General features: G+C 33.6%; 1 protein-coding gene across 1 annotated transcript in view; it reads left to right on the top strand.

The window, feature by feature from the left end:
• The first annotated feature begins 569 nt into the window (after positions 1-569).
• LOC132565156 (retinal guanylyl cyclase 1-like) overlaps positions 570-21586 on the top strand; it is a 35842-nt gene continuing 14825 nt past the window's right edge. Inside the window, exon 1 of the mRNA XM_060229776.1 lies at positions 570-883. Within this exon, the coding sequence (XP_060085759.1) occupies positions 570-883 (314 nt within the window). The remainder of the gene's footprint in view (positions 884-21586) is intronic.

The raw sequence follows: 21586 nt of genomic DNA, 5'->3' as shown, positions 1-21586 counted from the left end.
TTTCCAGTAGGATAACACGAGTATGTAAAGAGTTTGTTTTTAATGTATGAACGACATCATAATGGACGTTCACGGAACAATGATCTGTCAGCTAATGTCACGTGTGATATCCATACACGCTATTGGAGGCAATAATCAATCATTAATGTATCACTTGAGCAAGCATTGACGCTACAATGGTAAAACCTTATTAGCGATTCAGATCTCAACTCACGGCAGAACGAGTTACCTTCTTATTAGAGACTACATCGCTACCTTGCACTTCTATCTACCACATATTTCAGCGGAATTCATTATTTGCTGTTTTGACTGTGGGATCGTATATCTGACTAGCATCATCCCGAGCTTAGGATTATTTATGTTTTGTATTAAAAAGCCGTTTAAGTATCGTTATCAGATAGGCGAACTTACGAAACAGAGATACTACTCGGATTAACCTCAAGGTTAATGAACCATCATCTCTGTATCACCAGGGATAGTTAATAATTACACAACGCTGAATAACTTCGGGATATTTCATATTGGAAATCGCTTTCAGATTAGATATAGAAAAAAACTAATGTCTGGATATGGATTGCTCACGAGTAAAGGTTTATGTATGGATGTGCTTGTGCTTGTATAAATATGTGGCAGGTGTTGTGTACGTCCGTGGAAGGGGGGCAAGCTTTCCCCATGAAGTTTACAAAGAATGGAGATCGGCTTATCGCCTCTACAGGAATGCGCATGTCAACCTGGATATGCCTTACGAAGCCGTTGGAAGTGGGAAGGGAAAGGAAGCTATAAAGGAAAACATTGATATTGAGTATGCTGGTTCCGACTCGTTGTTGTCCACGGACACGATTGCTAGCCATCCCGATCTTGTGCTATTTCCGATCATGGCTGGGTAATGTTTTACATCACTTTATATGTTGTTCGTGTTTTCTTCTTTTTCCTCTTCTTCTTTTTGTTGTGTATCATAACAAGATTGCGTATCTAAAGTTTAGTTAAGTTATCCGTACGATGTCGGCGACGAAACATTACTGAAAAGTTATATGAGTCCCCTTATTGTTACTGAAGTTGTAGATGCCTCGATGATTCCAAAATTTAACAGGTGGTTGAAAACACGGGGCATTTTGTATGCTTAGTAGCTTGAAACCTGACGATACGAAAATTAAGTAGACTTATATAGTCTTATATAATAACCATTGCTGTCAGTTATTATCCCATTTGAAAGTATACAAATTCAAAAGTATGAAGTACTATAGAACATATGGAAATTGATTCCAAGTTTGACTTAACCAAGACATTTGACTGTTGTGATACTGCTTTTTTCTTCCAACGGATTATTAAGGAACCATTAAACCAAAACAAAACTTCTTTTTCTATTTGTCGTTTATATTTGTATTTCAAATGGCGGAGATTTATTGTTAGATATTCACATGCGATAGTTGCCATTGGTGTTCCGGTCATTTTTCTCTGAAGACCTTCATTCCTCCCAATAACTGCTGGCTCAGATATTGATGTTTTTATACTGCGTTTTAGAACATTTATGGTTGTTGTTTTTATTGTTGTAACTAGTAAACAAACACTTTATAAGTAATGATACAGGTACATGCTTAGGAGATAAACTTCTATCTATATACGGCATCAGCAGCTACATCAATAATGTATTATAACCAGTGTTCGTTTTTATCGTTCAATTAAACCATTGATTTCATACTCTCATACATCTGGTTAGCAGAGACTAGCATTTGAAATATGTTCAGGTGTTCTATTATGACATAGCAATGATAATCAGTAAGCATCTGGTCATAACTGTAATTACCGCGCAGATGTTTCTCCACCTTTGTCCTATATCACGCCATGCCTGTGACAACTGTGAAAAACACTTGTGATAATTGTAACTTCCACGTGGGATATGGTAAGTTTATCGTCACCGGATACTACAATAGCAGAATTGGTATTTCTGATGATGTTATACTAAATGATCAACTGAATGAAGTTTCAATCTAGTTATTGTCCAATACTATGAACTACCTACCCGACACTGAACCCCATCTACGTGATCGTCACCGGATACTACAATAGCAGAATTGGTATTTCTGATGATGTTATACTAAATGATCAACTGAATGAAGTTTCAATCTAGTTATTGTCCAATACTATGAACTACCTACCCGACACTGAACCCCATCTACGTGATCGTCACCGGATACTACAATAGCAGAATTGGTATTTCTGATGATGTTATACTAAATGATCAACTGAATGAAGTTTCAATCTAGTTATTGTCCAATACTAGGAACTACCTACCCGACACTGAACCCCATCTATGTGACAACATGTAATAAGGTAGAATGTAAATCAATTAGGCAGGAACTTACTAATTCTATGTAAAACATGGCAGGCATGTTAATGACAAGAATGACACTTTTCCTTTTTACTGTGCCAATGGTGCTGGTTAAAAGACTATGTATTCACAAAAAACCGTGAAAGTGATCGGAAATTTAAACACGGGTAACTACGCAATTTCCAGATCATTCGCAGGTATCTAGAAATTTTTACATCAGATCATTATTCCGATACCCCGTCCTGTCTTTGTATAACATTGACAATACAACCATTGGAATTCATTGGATTGAAGATAATAAAGAAGATAGTGTTGTAACTTTACAAAACAATCACTGCACTTATATTAGAAAATGCAAAGGAAAACGTTCCAGAAAGTTTACGTCATTATGTTGTACGGGATGAACATGATTAAGATATATATCAGGTAAGTAATGATGAAATTGTTTCAGCTATCAATAACTTTAGTTCTAGTTAGGCGTGTGGCTTGGATGGCATGTTAAATAATGTTTTAGCTCCGGGTCTGCATAAACGTTTTAACAATGTCTTTAATTCTGGTCATTTTCCATGGACAATTTGAAGTATTCTGCCAGTCTATAAAAAGGATAATAAAGGATTCTAATTATTACATAGGTGTTACTTTAGTAAGCTGTCTTGGAAAACTTTTTACATCGATAACTGTCTTTTATTATCATTCGATAAAAATACAGTATTATAAAAGGTGCTTATTTTTGTTTCCGCAAAGACTTATTCCCTGTGGATGCTATATCCGCTTTACAAATTATAATTAATAAAACATTTAAAAGTAAGAAACAATTGTATTGCTGCTTAATAGATAAACGGAAAGCTTTCAATTTAATAAATAGAAAATATCTATGGTTTAAATCAATCATAGAAGGTACAGGAGAGAAAATGCTAACACTAATTAGATCATTATTATATGGAAATTTCAGAATCTGTTTAAAATACAATGGATTGAATTAAGAATTCTTAGAATGTAAGAACGAATTATTTCAGGGAGACGTCGATTCCCAATTTTATACTCTATATATGTTCACGATTTTGAAATGCAATTAGTGACAACTGTTGATAACGATAATGATACTGATATTTTGGCTGAATCCCGAGTAGGTCTACAGAAGTAGAGCCCTACTAACTTGCACACGTAAGTGGGCCTTAACGGTCAATACCGATAGAACCAAAGCTGTAGTTTTCAGACATGGTGGAATTCTTAGAGAGAATGAAGAATGGTTTTATAATGGTGAAAAGATAGAAATATTTAATGAGTTTAATTATTTAGGCATGCTGATGAATTGCAATGGTAACTCTAGACAAACCCAGAAAAGGGTCGCGGATCAAGGCATGACAGCCTTCTGTGCTACTTCTAAAGTATGTAGAGATAGATAGCTACATTAATATTGAAAAAAAAATATCTGTTGTTGACTAATTTGTATGTAGCGTTGTAAACCATGCCTCTGAAATTTGGGCATTCCATCAAGCGCCCGACGTGGAGAAATTGCATATCAGTTTTTGTAATAATATCATAGGTATTAAAAGGTATATGCAACAGCTTTATCTATACGATATTATATTGTGACGATATCCTTTTAGTACAATCACAATATTTTGCATTTCTAAATATCGGATAAAATTGAGGCATACAGACAACTGTATTTTATCATGTTTTAATCATATGTTGGAGAAAGACGATACATGGTTATTAAATGTTAGAAAAGAATCGTATAATATTTGACTTGGTTATATCTGGGAGTCAGATATTGTCGACAACACTTGTTTTAATACAATCAATGACAGATTATGCGAAAGTCTTCAACAGAAATATCAAGAAACTATAACGTCATTCCCAAAATATATATTTTTCAATACTTCACAAATGTTTTAACTTTACAAATTTACATTACCTAAGTATATAACAGTTGATTTCAAAGAGAACTTACCAGAATTAGAATGTCTCCCAATGATCTTAATATAGAAAGTGTCAGCTATTAAAAGTTAAGATATAATTTGATTAACTTATGTCTTAACTTTTAATAGCTCATTCGTCCCTTTGTATAAAATTGATTTTAAATTAGTTACAATTTGACATCATCTATGGAAATTTGTATAGTTCATTACCTTACAATTTGACATCATCCACGAAAATATGCATAGTTCATTACGTCCCTTTGTAAATAAAAAAAAATATTCAGAACCATGAAACTTATTTTTGCTTGACAAAGATGCACACTTTCATTAAAACCAAAATCTACTGGATAGCAAGACTATCGCTGAACTTTGATAAATATCAATAATCAATAAATGTTTTCATTGTTGAATGTTTCATCCTAATAGAAGTATGCATATGTGTTATATGTAAATATGTATTGTGAGTAACGAAATCTTCCAAATAAATATGGTGCGTGTACAACCACGTCACTGACTTCGACACTGACATTTAAATTCCCGTGCAATATAACGTAGGTGAAACTCTCCATATAATGTGTGAATAATAATTGGGTGTGGAAATGTTGAAATTGATTTGGAACTCTCTGAGGGTAATGATATATAAAACAGCACAATTTTAAACATAACTGTAATTACCGCGCAGATGTTTCTCCACCTTTGTCCTATATCACGCCTTGCCTGTGATAACTGTGAAAAACACTTGTGATAATTGTAACTTCCACGTGGGATATGGTAAGTTTATCGTCACCGGATACTACAATAGCAGAATTGGTATTTCTGATGATGTTATACTAAATGATCAACTGAATGAAGTTTCAATCTAGTTATTGTCCAATACTATGAACTACCTACCCGACACTGAACCCCATCTACGTGATCGTCACCGGATACTACAATAGCAGAATTGGTATTTCTGATGATGTTATACTAAATGATCAACTGAATGAAGATTCAATCTAGTTATTGTCCAATACTATGAACTACCTACCCGACACTGAACCCCATCTACGTGATCGTCATCGGATACTACAATAGCAGAATTGGTATTTCTGATGATGTTATACTAAATGATCAACTGAATTAAGGTTCAATCTAGTTATTGTCCAATACTATGAACTACCTACCCGACACTGAACCCCATCTATGTGACAACATGTAATAAGGTAGAATGTAAATCAATTAGGCAGGAACTTACTAATTCTATGTAAAACATGGCAGGCATGTTAATGACAAGAATGGCACTTTTCCTTTTTACTGTGCCAATGGTGCTGGTTAAAAGACTATGTATTCACAAAAAACCGTGAAAGTGATCGGAAATTTAAACACGGGTAACTACGCAATTTCCAGATCATTCGCAGGTATCTAGAAATTTTTACATCAGATCATTATTCCGATACCCCGTCCTGTCTTTGTATAACATTGACAATACAACCATTGGAATTCATTGGATTGAAGATAATAAAGAAGATAGTGTTGTAACTTTACAAAACAATCACTGCACTTATATTAGAAAATGCAAATGAAAACGTTCCAGAAAGTTTACGTGATTATGTTGTACGGGATGAACATGATTAAGATATATATCAGGTAAGTAATGATGAAATTGTTTCAGCTATCAATAACTTTAGTTCTAGTTAGGCGTGTGGCTTGGATGGCATGTTAAATAATGTTTTAGCTCCGGGTCTGCATAAACGTTTTAACAATGTCTTTAATTCTGGTCATTTTCCATGGACAATTTGAAGTATTCTGCCAGTCTATAAAAAGGATAATAAAGGATTCTAATTATTACATAGGTGTTACTTTAGTAAGCTGTCTTGGAAAACTTTTTACATCGATAACTGTCTTTTATTATCATTCGATAAAAATACAGTATTATAAAAGGTGCTTATTTTTGTTTCCGCAAAGACTTATTCCCTGTGGATGCTATATCCGCTTTACAAATTATAATTAATAAAACATTTAAAAGTAAGAAACAATTGTATTGCTGCTTAATAGATAAACGGAAAGCTTTCAATTTAATAAATAGAAAATATCTATGGTTTAAATCAATCATAGAAGGTACAGGAGAGAAAATGCTAACACTAATTAGATCATTATTATATGGAAATTTCAGAATCTGTTTAAAATACAATGGATTGAATTAAGAATTCTTAGAATGTAAGAACGAATTATTTCAGGGAGACGTCGATTCCCAATTTTATACTCTATATATGTTCACGATTTTGAAATGCAATTAGTGACAACTGTTGATAACGATAATGATACTGATATTTTGGCTGAATCCCGAGTAGGTCTACAGAAGTAGAGCCCTACTAACTTGCACACGTAAGTGGGCCTTAACGGTCAATACCGATAGAACCAAAGCTGTAGTTTTCAGACATGGTGGAATTCTTAGAGAGAATGAAGAATGGTTTTATAATGGTGAAAAGATAGAAATATTTAATGAGTTTAATTATTTAGGCATGCTGATGAATTGCAATGGTAACTCTAGACAAACCCAGAAAAGGGTCGCGGATCAAGGCATGACAGCCTTCTGTGCTACTTCTAAAGTATGTAGAGATAGATAGCTACATTAATATTGAAAAAAAAATCTGTTGTTGACTAATTTGTATGTAGCGTTGTAAACCATGCCTCTGAAATTTGGGCATTCCATCAAGCGCCCGACGTGGAGAAATTGCATATCAGTTTTTGTAATAATATCTTAGGTATTAAAAGGTATATGCAACAGCTTTATCTATACGATATTATATTGTGACGATATCCTTTTAGTACAATCACAATATTTTGCATTTCTAAATATCGGATAAAATTGAGGCATACAGACAACTGTATTTTATCATGTTTTAATCATATGTTGGAGAAAGACGATACATGGTTATTAAATGTTAGACAAGAATCGTATAATATTTGACTTGGTTATATCTGGGAGTCAGCTATTGTCGACAACACTTGTTTTAATACAATCAATGACAGATTATGCGAAAGTCTTCAACAGAAATATCAAGAAACTATAACGTCATTCCCAAAATATATATTTTTCAATACTTCACAAATGTTTTAACTTTACAAATTTACATTACCTAAGTATATAACAGTTGATTTCAAAGAGAACTTACCAGAATTAGAATGTCTCTCAATGATCTTAATATAGAAAGTGTCAGCTATTAAAAGTTAAGATATAATTTGATTAACTTATGTCTTAACTTTTAATAGCTCATTCGTCCCTTTGTATAAAATTGATTTTAAATTAGTTACAATTTGACATCATCTATGGAAATTTGTATAGTTCATTACCTTACAATTTGACATCATCCACGAAAATATGCATAGTTCATTACGTCCCTTTGTAAATAAAAAAAAATATTCAGAACCATGAAACTTATTTTTGCTTGACAAAGATGCACACTTTCATTAAAACCAAAATCTACTGGATAGCAAGACTATCGCTGAACTTTGATAAATATCAATAATCAATAAATGTTTTCATTGTTGAATGTTTCATCCTAATAGAAGTATGCATATGTGTTATATGTAAATATGTATTGTGAGTAACGAAATCTTCCAAATAAATATGGTGCGTGTACAACCACGTCACTGACTTCGACACTGACATTTAAATTCCCGTGCAATATAACGTAGGTGAAACTCTCCATATAATGTGTGAATAATAATTGGGTGTGGAAATGTTGAAATTGATTTGGAACTCTCTAAGGGTAATGATATATAAAACAGCACAATTTTAAACATCTCAGGATAATGTTTCAAAAATACACAATTAGATCATTCAGATATGATAAAACTAGTATATAACTAGAATATTTTGTTGGACCTTAAAGAAGAACTATTGTCATTACCAGGTTAAGGAATGTTTTCTTATTAATGATGGACATAAAACAAGGTAACTTACATAGATATTGAATGGGGGAAATACACTGTATTTTATACTAATGAAATACTTGGAAACGAAAGGTAATAAGAAATGATTATTACAGTCAATAAATGGATAGTACAGTTCTTTTATTCCATAGTTGATGGTTTCACACGGCGTAAATACGAAATCGAATGTCTTGAAGAAGGAACCAAATAAAAGTTATGTCCATCACGTGATGAGTCTGTAGTAACGAAAATGATTTAAAGTTCTTGGTTGACGTACTACCGTCTAGAAATCCAAGACGTGATATCTTGCACAAAAATTAATGATAAAAATATCACAAAGTTCGTTGTTAAAGTTGAAATAGCTGAGGTTTTTACTAAGTAGGGTGACAATACATGCTATAGAGAAACGAATATTTCTTCTGTAATTCCGGCATTGAACTGCATCAGATGATTGCTGTCCGTCGAAATGTTCTAGAGTTTTACTATATGTGCCGTATACTATATGTACCGTATGAGATACAGAGAATTATCTATTATTGTGTGTGTTAAACCACATCACTTACTCTTTCTCAAACACATTATGGTAGAGTTTATAACAACAATGGTCATTCCGTGTCGAAATCATGTGAGGTAAACTCTCCATAGTAGAAAAAAACTTGTGAAACAACAATAATGTTTGAAATACAATTAAAATAGCGTCTTTTCTGACGAGAGGACACAACGACGAAATTCTGCGAAAATGGTGAAAATATCAGCACGTTGGTTGAATCGATTGATACGGGCTCTTCAATGTTTGGCGGTGGAAGTATGTTCTGCAACCGTGCTGGATACATCAATGGTTGTGTTAGCTGTATTTCAGCTACATCCGCTGCACCTGGATATCTCACTTGGTGTTTGCCTTGATCATTTTGGTCATTGACGTTAAGTTTTGTAAACTGACTTTTTGTCTTCTTCAGCAAGAAACATTTGAACCATATGCAAAATATAATAACAATACTATAACTAGGCCCAACTAAGCTTAAATAGGAATTTAATTCTGTTTATACTTTCAATTGGTTGAATTGCTGAAATTTCCTGAATTCACCATTGTTTGTATCTTATGTGGAATGTTAATATTTGAATAATTTGGAAACTTATTTTTGAATGGCTTCCATGACGGACTAAATGAAATATTTGATATTTGTTTTGTTGGAAATGTAATGTTTAGCGGTTGAATTCCAGAAAATTGTTCGAAAGAAGCTGATAATGAAAGATGATCATTTGATGCTGAACATGAACTAGGCACATGTATTAATTGAAGGGGAGGTTTAGCAATCAAATTGTCAAATCTTGCCTGAATTGTTACAAACCACGAAAAATCGCATTTCCATGTTAGATGTAATGACCAATGAGCCATCAGTAATATGATATGCCAGGAAGTTGTAGACCAGAAACTACAATAATAACACAATACTTATTTATGTTTAACTTATTACTGTAAACAAGATAACAATGCAATGTTTACTTAAATTAATGGGATATATAGGGGAAGTTAATTGACATTGGTTGTAAAAAGGATGAGAACAAGTACGAATGTCTTCTCTATTGAGAAGTAAATATTTAGATAACTATGGATTGACAGCAATGGCTGAAGATTCCAGGTGGTATTAACAATAAGATTGCAAGAATTACATTCTTAAGGATTCGAGATTTCAAGACGGGAGTGACATTGAAACAGGAATATAACATACATTGTATAAACGAAATTTGTTTAGAGCATCCATTAAAGTTACATGAATAACAATAATGATATGTTTCAAGACTATTAGTGTGGAACACGTAAGAAGTTGGCAATATTATCATAACTTAGTTGATGGGTCAAAAGGAAGTTCAAGTGTTCTTGGAAGTGTATCTTGTATTCCCAGAAGTGTTTCTCGAAGTTGAGTTGGTGAGATAGTCCTTGGAGAAAGATGTTTTAAGGAGAATGATTCGAACGTGGGAAACAAAAGAAGATAGGTGAGGAAATATTATTTCGAAATAATAGTTATTACCGATAGTTTTATGTATGAAGTTTGTATCAAGATAGTTCTTTTCTTAAATACAGCGAAACATCAATGAGTTGATTCACGACGATTTTTGCTTACATTAAATCTGGTTAGAATTTGAAAAAAGATAAATTTTCTTTTAAAACATGAATAATTCTCCGTTGGTTACGGGAGAAGAGATCGTTTTGAGCGATACATTGAACGGAAATCAGAAATAGTTTGTGTCAAAGAATTATGTTAAGAGAGGACGACGTTATTGTTGATGTTTTGTGTATTTTTGTGGGACATCCCTGATGTTGTCTGATGTGTGATTAAGTGAGCTTGTTATCAAATCTGCCACGGTGTCTTTGTTCTGTTTGACTATAGTTAAAAATATGTCATAATCCCGAAAATTAATAATAAATGAAATCAACCATTGGGATTTTGTGTTTACAACACTTTTCTCCTCCCTAAAGATAACATTTTCGTTGACTTTGATGCCAACGACCAATGTGATCAGACAACAGATGAAACGTCATGATGACGATCTGTAAATGGAAAAGATAGAGAAGCTGAGAGGAAAAATACGCAGTTGAATGATAGCAAAAAAAAATGTTATATTCTGATCAAGGTAGCAATGAGACCAACGTTTCTTGAGTCTTAAGCATTTGCTGTAATGCAGTTTTGTACTGTAGATTTTGGCTGTTGTCTGTTGTATCTTCTGTTTGGGAACTAGATGTGGTAGATGTGATTGTAGATGTTTGACAAGATATATGTACAATACTTTTCATTGAATATTGTGTATCGACTGCATTGGTTGTTTTAGCTTGTTGTTTCTTGTGTCTATGACTTCGTAATTCCATGTGTGATATAGGTTCGTCGTCTGATGAATGATCACGTGTGTGCCCTATGCGGTTGACAATGTTAGGTTGTGTTTTGCGTATCTGAGTCTTGTTTTTGTGGCTTCAAGATTTGTTACAACTCTAGACATTGTGATGTGTTGGTCGTTAATAATATGTTTGTGAAATTCTTTCTTCTAATTATTTGAGAGTGGTTTGAGACGTGTGTCGTGGGGTAAACTTGGATCTCTGTGATATAAAAGGTAGAATAGACTAAATTTGGAAAATTCATTCACGAGAGATCTCATACTTGCTCATGCATCGGGAATGTTTTTATCCAGTCGTAAGGTGTGTTAATCATAAATTTGGTCAAAATGCTATGTTCTATGACTTCTCCCAACCATAGAATTTCCTGTAGGTTTGCTATGGTGGATGTGAAGATAAGTTAAAACATCAGTGATGACTTTGTTTTACAAATTCCTTGGCATTGTCAGATACAATGTGTAAAGGACAACCAAAACGTTGGAAAAGCTCTGTTAACAGAATGTGAGCTACAAAGACAACTTCTTTGGTAGGAATAGCTTCTACCCATCCTGTGAGATACCAAACAAAACTTAGTATGTACTTATTGTTGTGTGTTGTATGATGTGGTCCTGAAATGTCCATTTGAAGCTTAGCAAAGGGAAAAGCTTGAGAGTCTGTGTCTTGATGTTGAATCTGTTATGTGAATGTGGTGGTTTGTCGACATAGAAGACATGCTTTGATGTATTTAAAGTCTAAAGGTTTGGCCAATATACTTCCGCTTGATTGGTTGATATGTTCTGTCTATGCCTTGATGTCCAGTACAGTCATGATATTGCGCGACGACTGCCTTTGTTAAGTGTTCTGGGATGTACAGTCTGAGTTCTGCTTCAGATTCTGCCTAACTAATGTAATAAACAGTATCATCGCATCAGAAAAATGTGCGATTTTGTCTATCTTCTATACCGAGCTGTATTTTGGTTTTGGTATTGAGGATGTTGAAGTCTTTTGATTGCTCATGTGTCATGTTATATGATTTGAATAAGTGACTGTCAAGAGTTGGAATGTCTTCGGTTGCCATTTTGAAGTTTAAAAACTTTTTTGAGTTAAATGTATTACATGTTCAACACTCTGAACTGAAAAGTTTTGTCAGATATATCTAGATCTTAGTCGTCACTGATGTCATCAATGTCGGAATGTGTGTCACTATGTGGTAGCTTTGATAACATATCAGCTATAATAGTTTTACCTCCTTCAATGTACTCTATGTTTTGATTGTAGGACATTATTGTTAGAGCCGAAAGTTCAACTTTCCTTTTTTAACATCTGAGTTCAGTAAAGCTTTTAAAGGTTTATGGTCAGCCTTTACTGTGAATGTTGTACCATGCAAATAATTATGCAGTTTGTCTAAAGCATAACGATTTTAACTACTGTAGACCACTTACATTGGGTTTTATTAAGTTTATGAGAAAGAAAATATATTGGTTTTTCATTTGTTTCGCCAGGAATAATTTCTTTTCTTGGGTCACATTTTTGTGTTAGAACGGTGCCAATACAATGATCGGATGCGTCCATATATAAAGTATAATGTTTTGAAACATCAGGAAAACTCAAAAGAGGATAAACTTTCCTTTTGAAATGAAAATGCTTTTTGACATTCAGATGTCCAATTGGATTTTGCATATGTTTTGGTAAGATTGATCATATGACCATCAATGGCTGAAAAAATTGGAATGAAACAACTACAGAGTGAGATTGTTTCATTGATTCTATGACTTCTACCTTGTTATTGTCAGGCTTCACTCCTTGACGAGTGTTTGTAAATCCTGAATACTTTGTTTCTTGTTTGAAGAAAGAACATTTTTTTTCAGTTTCCGAAGCCGAGAGAAATATTCACTCTTGAGGTCAAGAGAAGTAAAATACATTGAATTTCCTAGCCTAGCTAGAAGGTCATCAATAACAGGAAGTAAAAATGAGTTTGGTTTTGTGATTACATTTAGTATCCTTTAATCTATACAAAATCTTAGGCTATCATCTTCCTTTTTCATCAGATTACATGGAAAACTCTATAGAGAACTAGAAGATAAAACAATTTTGGCTTGTTACATATCGTCTATGGCATGTGATTTTTTCTCTTGTTGTTGCAAAGGAGTGCGATATAAGTGTAATAGGTAGATAGCTGCCTGTGTCTATAGTCATTTGTATTTAGACAGTACTTGTGAGATCTGTATCTTTCTCTGCAAAAATGTCATTGTTGTCTTTAACAAGTTTGGTCATCATATTTTTGTGAGTGTCTGGAGAATCAAGATGTTGTAGAGATAAGTGATATTGGTTAATATTTTCTTTTGATGTTTCTTTGTTTGATATAATGGAAGTTATGACATCATTATGTGTTTCTGTGAGTGTAGCGATTGAACAACCTTTATATGATATAATAGTTCGCTGAGATGAATTGACAATTGTCATATGCAATTTAGTCTGGTAATTAGATATTTTATGTATGGACTCTAGCACTCGGATGTCTGACTCACATGTTAAAGAGCTAAAATAATTATGTAACAAATGCAAAATCTTAATACCTTTGATTGATCTGTAATGTGAAATTTTACTTGTACAGACAATACTGGATTGTGGTGGTAAAACAACTTTCTGAGATTAGCGTACAATACAATAATTAATCATTAGAACCAGAGTGCTTCCTACTTTTAAAGCATTTTGATCAAAAAGAAGGCTTACTCCTTCTTTAACAAACCGATTTCTTCTTAAGTTTCTGGACATATATTTTGGCACACAAAATGAATGAGTAAATTTCATGCCTCTAATAGTGAATTTCAAAGTAATTTTCCCAGAAACGTGTAGCGTCTATTTCCATTGGTTCTTCATCCCTAAATGTGTGAGCGTGTGTGTTGTATTGGACTGTGTTTATTTGTGAAAGGAACTGGTTGTTTTGGGAACAAAGATGAAATTGACGTCCAATGTCCATTTCTCTCATTGCCCAATCTACAACCTTATCAAAAACATTTAATTGCCCTCTCATAACCTGATGTCGGGAAACTCTAACCAATCATCAAAAGACCTAACGAGCTGTTTGGAAATAACAGGAGAATATAAGTCCTGGTTTTCATATTTTTTTCTCTGCCAACGACACTATTCATTGAGCAAAACGTTGGACGGGTTCGTCAGGCCGCCGCTGAATTTGCTTTAGCCAAGCAAATACATGGGTAAAACCTTGAATATCTCCAAATCAACGGTGTAGGTGGGCTTTTAGATCACCCCAGTTAGGACTCTCTATACCATTGGTATAGCGTTGAATGATTTCACTTAAAGGGCCAGTAGACGACTGCAAAACTAACAAATGCTTATTGTGTGTATTGCCTGAAACATGTGCCTGTTTATCGATGTCCCGCATCCATTGTTCAAATTCTGTTCCCATCAAAATGTTTACCTGTAAACTACGAATTATCACTTAGTATTAATCTGTTGGTACTGTTTTATCATACCTTAAGTCGTTGTGACTGGTTATTGATTAATGTCGTGACACTAGGTGCATTAGCTGTAAGAAATTGAATAGCATATCATCATTCATGTGTGTAAGACCATGTCAAAGCTCATATATTATTCAATCCTTGTTATCTGGTTAGCCAATGTGTAATATTACTTTATCAGTTTCTTAACACTTTTAGTATAAATACGACCACATTTCTAACCAGCAGTTATCGGTTCCTGAAGGCATGTGAGTGTTGCATCTCTCCATAGCCTACATCTCAATAAACCTTCAACACAGTGTTTTGACTTCTTCATCTCCACTCATCACCACACGAAACAAACTTCACTTTAAGTGGTCTTCTTAAAAATACTGTACCAAATGAAAGAAAATTTACCAAGTGCAATCTCGACAAGATTAAAGATGAAAACCATTTTATAATTATCTAGATATTCGACAAAAATCATTAAACACTATGACAGAAGAAAGACAGTTGTATCTACTTCTGGCTAATATACGGGGTTATACTTTAATTAACATAATATACATACATTGCATACATATTATATATGATTGTTTAGAGTTCGTGTTGTACTCTACTTTCTACATTAATGATTTCTAAGTTCACTCTTGCTACCATCCTTGTTACTTACAAATTATTTACACGTATACATCTGTACATGTGTAATGAGTCAATGCTGACATATTTACTGACTATTTCATTGTATCTAATGTTTAGGTCGCGAAATAGTTTTATGCTTAAGGGTGTATCCCTCCCCACAATGCTGTATCATTGACGACTTTAGATTGTATTGTACACACAATCTGACAGGCCAAAAGGCCAAATGATTAAAAGAATTTGAATTTACCATGCATAGTGTATATGATATCGTCAACACATTAACATAATGTACAATGCATTTCAGAAGTGTACGCTTCTTCTGGTTCATCGCCGACAACTGCTCTATAAATCTCTGACATCCAAAATAAGAAAAAGCACATCGAGATCGATGATTCCTTGCGTTTGCTTCTCTAATTTCCTTAATATTCCGTGAAAATGATAACATGTTGAGTTGCAGTAACACCGACAGCGGTAGTCCGCATTATTACTGGAATGTAAATTCACCACAGTTTAGGAATTTCTGTAATCTCAATTACATTTTAAGAATGTTATTTCATATATAAGAAAAAAAAGTGAAATACCTGTTTTACAGTGTGTGTAAAGTGCTGTTTTGGACATTTTGTTTGTTCACAGGTGTGTAAACTATATGCTTGACTGTTTACTGTTGTGTAAACTGTAATTCAACAGATATTGAAAATAAAAAAAGTAAACAAAACAACAACAACAAAACAAATAAACAAAAAAACAAAACAAAGCCAAAGGACAAAAAAGCAAAAGCCACATTTCTTATATTTATAATTTCACTGCATTTCTATATGAGCTATCTAAATAAAATGAAAACTGATTAGTTGCACATTACATGCATTGACTGAACTGTCCGACAACTGATTAAATAGCAAAACATTTTATCTCAGTATGGCGGGAAAGGTTGTCAACTACAAAAAACACGCAGAAAATTGTTCCATACGAACATCATATTTTATTACAATATATTATATTTACATGTCAATTCAAGTATTTTCTTACATTGTTTTACATTTTATAAAAAATAAATGCGCAAATTGCAGAAGTGAAATAAAAAATAAAAGCGTGTTGCACTAATATTGATATACATGTATTTTACGAGCCAGAATTCAAGTTCGTTCACCTAAGTGATTACATCGGTTCTATTGATAAGGACAAATAGAGAGAAATGTAAATATAGTTATAAGTTTTTTTCTTTAGAAGAAGAATAAGATTCCATGCGCTACTTGACAAACAAAACTGTATTACGTTGCAGCAGTAATCAAACATTACCAATGATTAATTGCTGGCATCAAGTTCTTCAGCTAATTGATAACATTTCAATGGGTCGCCTAGTGTATGTTTTACACAATACCCAAAACAGGAATCATTAGGAGAATAGTAGCTTAATATTCATCTCTACGCACGTAAAACAATGGAAGTAGTTGTGATTAAGTGTATATCCTCATCCTACCAAATCATTAGCTTCACATAGATCAATGTGTTATAGGAAAGATATCATCTAGGATCGGTTTTCTTTAATCTTCAGTTCAAAGTTGATTACCATGTTCAATTTCCGATTTTTATAGCTCGTCATTTGTCGATAGTGTCTGATCTATTATTATACTTTATATATCATTCCATTAAAATGCAGCAAGTGACTGCAAATTTTATTTCCAAAGTGAATGTTGTGTATTATCAATAACAAATATATATGCCCACATAAAACCATTTCCATAGTCTCAGGCGTTTTTGTGTTTCGATTTTTTAGTGGTCGTATGGCGCAGCCTTGCGAACTCCTCAGTTCAAAATTACATACAACATGTACAGGTGCGAACAACAATGAAACAGCAGTTCTCTCTCTCTCTTACACACACATATACACACATTCACACCCATTCACACGCAATATCAGTTAAATAGTGTAGAGGGAATTCAATATATTATGTGTAATTAAATCATTTCTTCTCTTGTTATTCATTGTGTTGCTTTTTTGATAATTCTTTTCGTGCTTATAGGTATCATAAGTTGGATAAATCCTAACATAGGCATATTTCTCTATGAAACGTTTCCTTAAATCTGCGTATCGTTTAAATTGAAGTTTCAAATGAAAGGACTCGTCAATGCCACCACTGTTACACAAAGGACGCATTCTATTATTCCCTTCCATATTATTATACCTCATAATTTCAAAATTCAATTTGTGAGGTAACATTTTGATACTTTAAATCATCTTCAAATTTCAATTTCATTTAGATATTGTAAGATATTTTTTAAAACGAAAAATCGTCATCGATATATTCATACAGCGAAAAATTGGAATTTGAATTACTTTTGAAAATGTTTATGATATATTCAGTTGTTAAAGTTCTGATACAAAGGATTTTTAGTATGTATTTGGATTTAATCTAAGTTGAATTATTTCCAAATAATGTTTTACACACACATATAGTGATTATATAGTCTTTATTATTTGCCGCATATATTTTCATTAGTATTAGATTTATTTTAGAAACTTTTTCCCAGACAGAATAAACTGCAAATGCTTGAAATTGTTACGTTGCTTCCTAGTTGTCAAAGATACTAAAATACCTGACGACATATCGGAGCTTGTAAATGTGTTGATTTATTGATACACTTTGGCAGTATCGATAACGGCACTACTTCTGATTTTTTTTTTTTTTTTTTTTTTGCTGGATGTTCAACTTGTAATGATTTAGAACACATGATGATTGGTAGAAAATAATTTATAATTTCAATTAAGTATATCCAAACTTGCAGAATTCGATTTTACCTAACGATAGTCAATTATGAATCAAAGAATGCTTAAAACATTTGAACAGTACTAGTGAAATCAAGAAGAAAATTCCGACGTGTGAGCATAACCATCTATGAATCTCAAATTCAGATATTTACATTTCCAATATGTAGTCTCCATTTGCCCTAACCAACAAAATTGAAGCTTACATTTCGGTTAACGTCAGTCTGATAATTTCTCGCAAAATGGAACTATTTGGTATTCCGTCAATTATCGGAGTGTTCCGTCACTACGTATAACTCCAATTAATGACGATTTTTAAAGTATCGCAGTTAAAAGAAATAAATATCAAGATGTTTGTTTTTAATTGACCAGATGTGTAAACTGTATTTCTTTTACATATATTCCGACTCAACACGCCACTAACTGAAACTGGGTGTGGGGTATGCTGACTAATACAGCGAATTGTTGTATAAGCAAAAATGATATTCATGTACAAAGATGTCAGAATCGTTTGTATTTTAGAATATCTTTTCAATGCTACATGAAGCCAATAGGCTTTTCGTTTACAGGGACAGAAGAACAACAATAGAATAGCACGTAATTAAATAGACGCAATTTAATATCGATACGATTAGAAAAGCAAGGACGAAAATCAATCTATGACAGGACTACATTGTAAATCGTTTTGATTATATGTGTCTTCATGTTTATTCACATTTACATAAGCGACCTGTATTATATCCATATGATGGCGATGGTGTTTGTTGCGATTAAACTGATGGTTTGTTGTGAAATTGAGTAAAGAGTGACAAGCGACACTTTGTTCCGGAACAACAGACACCTGTGACCTATTGTAGACTTGTCTCTGCACCACTGAATTCCTCTGCACCTCATCCTTTGATCAAAACCATCGTATTTTCTACTTTACATCAAACGCGTCTTAAGCGAACTGTAGTATGTTATGTGCGTCATTGGTGCCATTTGGCATGAGCAAGGCGCAAAACCAAAACAATGTATTTCGAAACAGTGGATTTTAAAAATGGAAACAGAACGGTTGCTGCAATGAAAATGACAGGGGAACAATACCATATGTCTCCAATGTCATCTTTTTATGGCTTATGTTTTGGGGACAATTCCCTACGGAACATGTTATCGTCATTGTTATTCAGGTAGTGAGTGATATAAGCTATAGAGACATTGTTCATTCGCTTGTCAGATCTTGATAGCGTTTCTCCTTTTCGGGTGATGGGTCGTCATATTACAACGGCGTTATAATTGCTTTCTGACTTCAGTATTAAATATAAGTGAATTCTCAACAATCATGATATTTCTATTAAACAGTCAAATTAGTCTTAAATTTACACTATACATCGACACCTTTCTCATCCGTTAATTGACCTACATTTTTTTCGTATCTAAGTGACAAAGTACAGGTAACCATGGCTAAGCAACGATTCATAATATGAAAAAATGTCATTCTTTTCAGAATTTACTGAACAATATCGTTAATAAAGGTCAACAAAGGTTTACGAATTGTGAATGTAATAGGAAGGAAAACTCTAAGTCTCCTCTAAGTCTTGTGAAGTGTTCTATATTTTCTATAGAATGGGAGTCATATAATATCACGAATTCTTGACCTTAAAGTCTCATATATCCTGGACCTTAAAGTCTCATATATCCTGGACCTTAAAGTCTCATATATCCTTGGCCTTATAGCCTCACATATCCTTGACCTTATAGTCACACATATCCTTGACCTTAAAGTCTCATATATCCTTGACCTTAAAGTCTCATATATCCTTGGCCTTATAGTCTCATATATCCTTGGCCTTATAGTCTCACATATCACTGACCTTATGGTCACACATATCTTGGACCTTATAGTCTCACATATCTTTGACCTTATAGTCACACATATCCTGGACCTTATAGTCACACATACCCTTGACCTTATAGTCACACATATCCTTGACCTTATAGTCACACATATCCTTGGCCTTATAGTCTCATATATCCTTGGCCTTATAGTCTCACATATCTCTGACCTTATGGTCACACATATCTTGGACCTTATAGTCTCACATATCTTTGACCTTATAGTCACACATATCCTGGACCTTATAGTCACACATACCCTTGACCTTATAGTCACACATATCCTTGACCTTATAGTCACACATATCCTTGACCTTATAGTCTCACATATCCTTGACCTTATAGTCACACATATCCTTGACCTTATAGTCACACATATACTTGACCTTATAGCCTCACATATCCTTGACCATACAGTCACACATATCCTGCCCGGTTTTCTCCTTAGCAATTTGAAATGGGTAAAATTATAATCTTTATCCTTGTAACTAATCACTACGCATGAGAACTAGCTTGTGCCGCATCAATGACAGCCAATTAGCGCTTGTAAATCTTACATCCCCACCAATCGCGCGAGAATTTACCTTAAGTACGTTTACAACGATATGTGTAGAGAGATTCCGTATAGTGTTGGCCATTGTCAATATGCTAGAAAGTAAAGATGTCGAGGAAAATGACAGGACATACTTTGTTTACAACATATAATAATGCTTTGACACATATGACAGTCAGTAAAAAATATGTTTCCATCAATGTATGACTTGTAACTAGCATGCTGTTGCACACTATATAAAACATGGCCTGAATACTAACCCTTGCAGGGGTCGCTAGTATTTGGTGTTTCTATAAGGAGAAATTTTGACTATCGCACACGATTGAAACCATGTTGCGGAGAGATAGACAGAACCCATCGGACAAGTCACATTCCAAACGGAAATGCTTAGCGCTAGGCGCTCCGAGAGCATACCTGACTAGTGGAGTGCTGTTGGATTACAATAGTAACGATTTGTGAGAATAGTGAGTGACAGAAGAGCAGCTAGGTTAACACACCTTTCTGATCCTGATTCAGAAAATCTTTCTCGGCATCAAAGTAAAAGACAGATATAAACAAGATTGAAATCCACCCTGTAATTATAAGTCGGACAAAAAATAACAAACACATGACGTTTTGATTATGTGGTGTTATATTGTTTTCAGCTCAAAGTTTGAAATATGTTGAGATTCCCCAACGAGTGGCAGTTGTTTATTATGTTTATCTGACTCACGTTTGTTAATTTTCAAATTTTGAAAAAAAAAACACTAGCTATCTCAAGTGTCTTTTTTTAAATTTGAAAATTAACTATCGAAAGTTCGATATGAAAGAACCGTTCTGAGATATTACTTATACCATAAATTTATATACCAGAAATGTACCAAATTCAATTTCTCCTAAAAGGCCACTAAGTTCTGTGAGCCGCATCACAACAGGACAAAATATAGTTCGTAAGGATGGAACGGCTTTTATATACTTTAGATGATCGATTAATGTTTCTAGTAATGTATTTATACATAAAATAATTTAATAAATATATAATAGTATGGTAAATATACTGTTTTTTACGTATTATCAATAGAATACTCGTTTAAATCACCCCGCGAAATGATACTGAGGTTGAACGTAAAAGCTTTGGCAGCTGAAAACTAAACTGCGGTATCCAGTTATTGGTCATTTCTTGGACGTAGTAGGTGTGTAATTACTGTGGATGGTGATATCATTTTTTTCATTAAAGACACTGCAAGGCAGACGTATTTTAATAGACTTTCGGGAAA

Source organism: Ylistrum balloti, unplaced genomic scaffold, assembly GCF_031769215.1.
Source record: "Ylistrum balloti isolate Yb309-2 unplaced genomic scaffold, AGI_CSIRO_Ybal_v1 Utg369698, whole genome shotgun sequence".
Taxonomy (NCBI): domain Eukaryota; kingdom Metazoa; phylum Mollusca; class Bivalvia; order Pectinida; family Pectinidae; genus Ylistrum; species Ylistrum balloti.
Note: the sequence above shows the minus strand (reverse complement) of the source record. Positions and strands in the feature narration are given on the sequence as shown.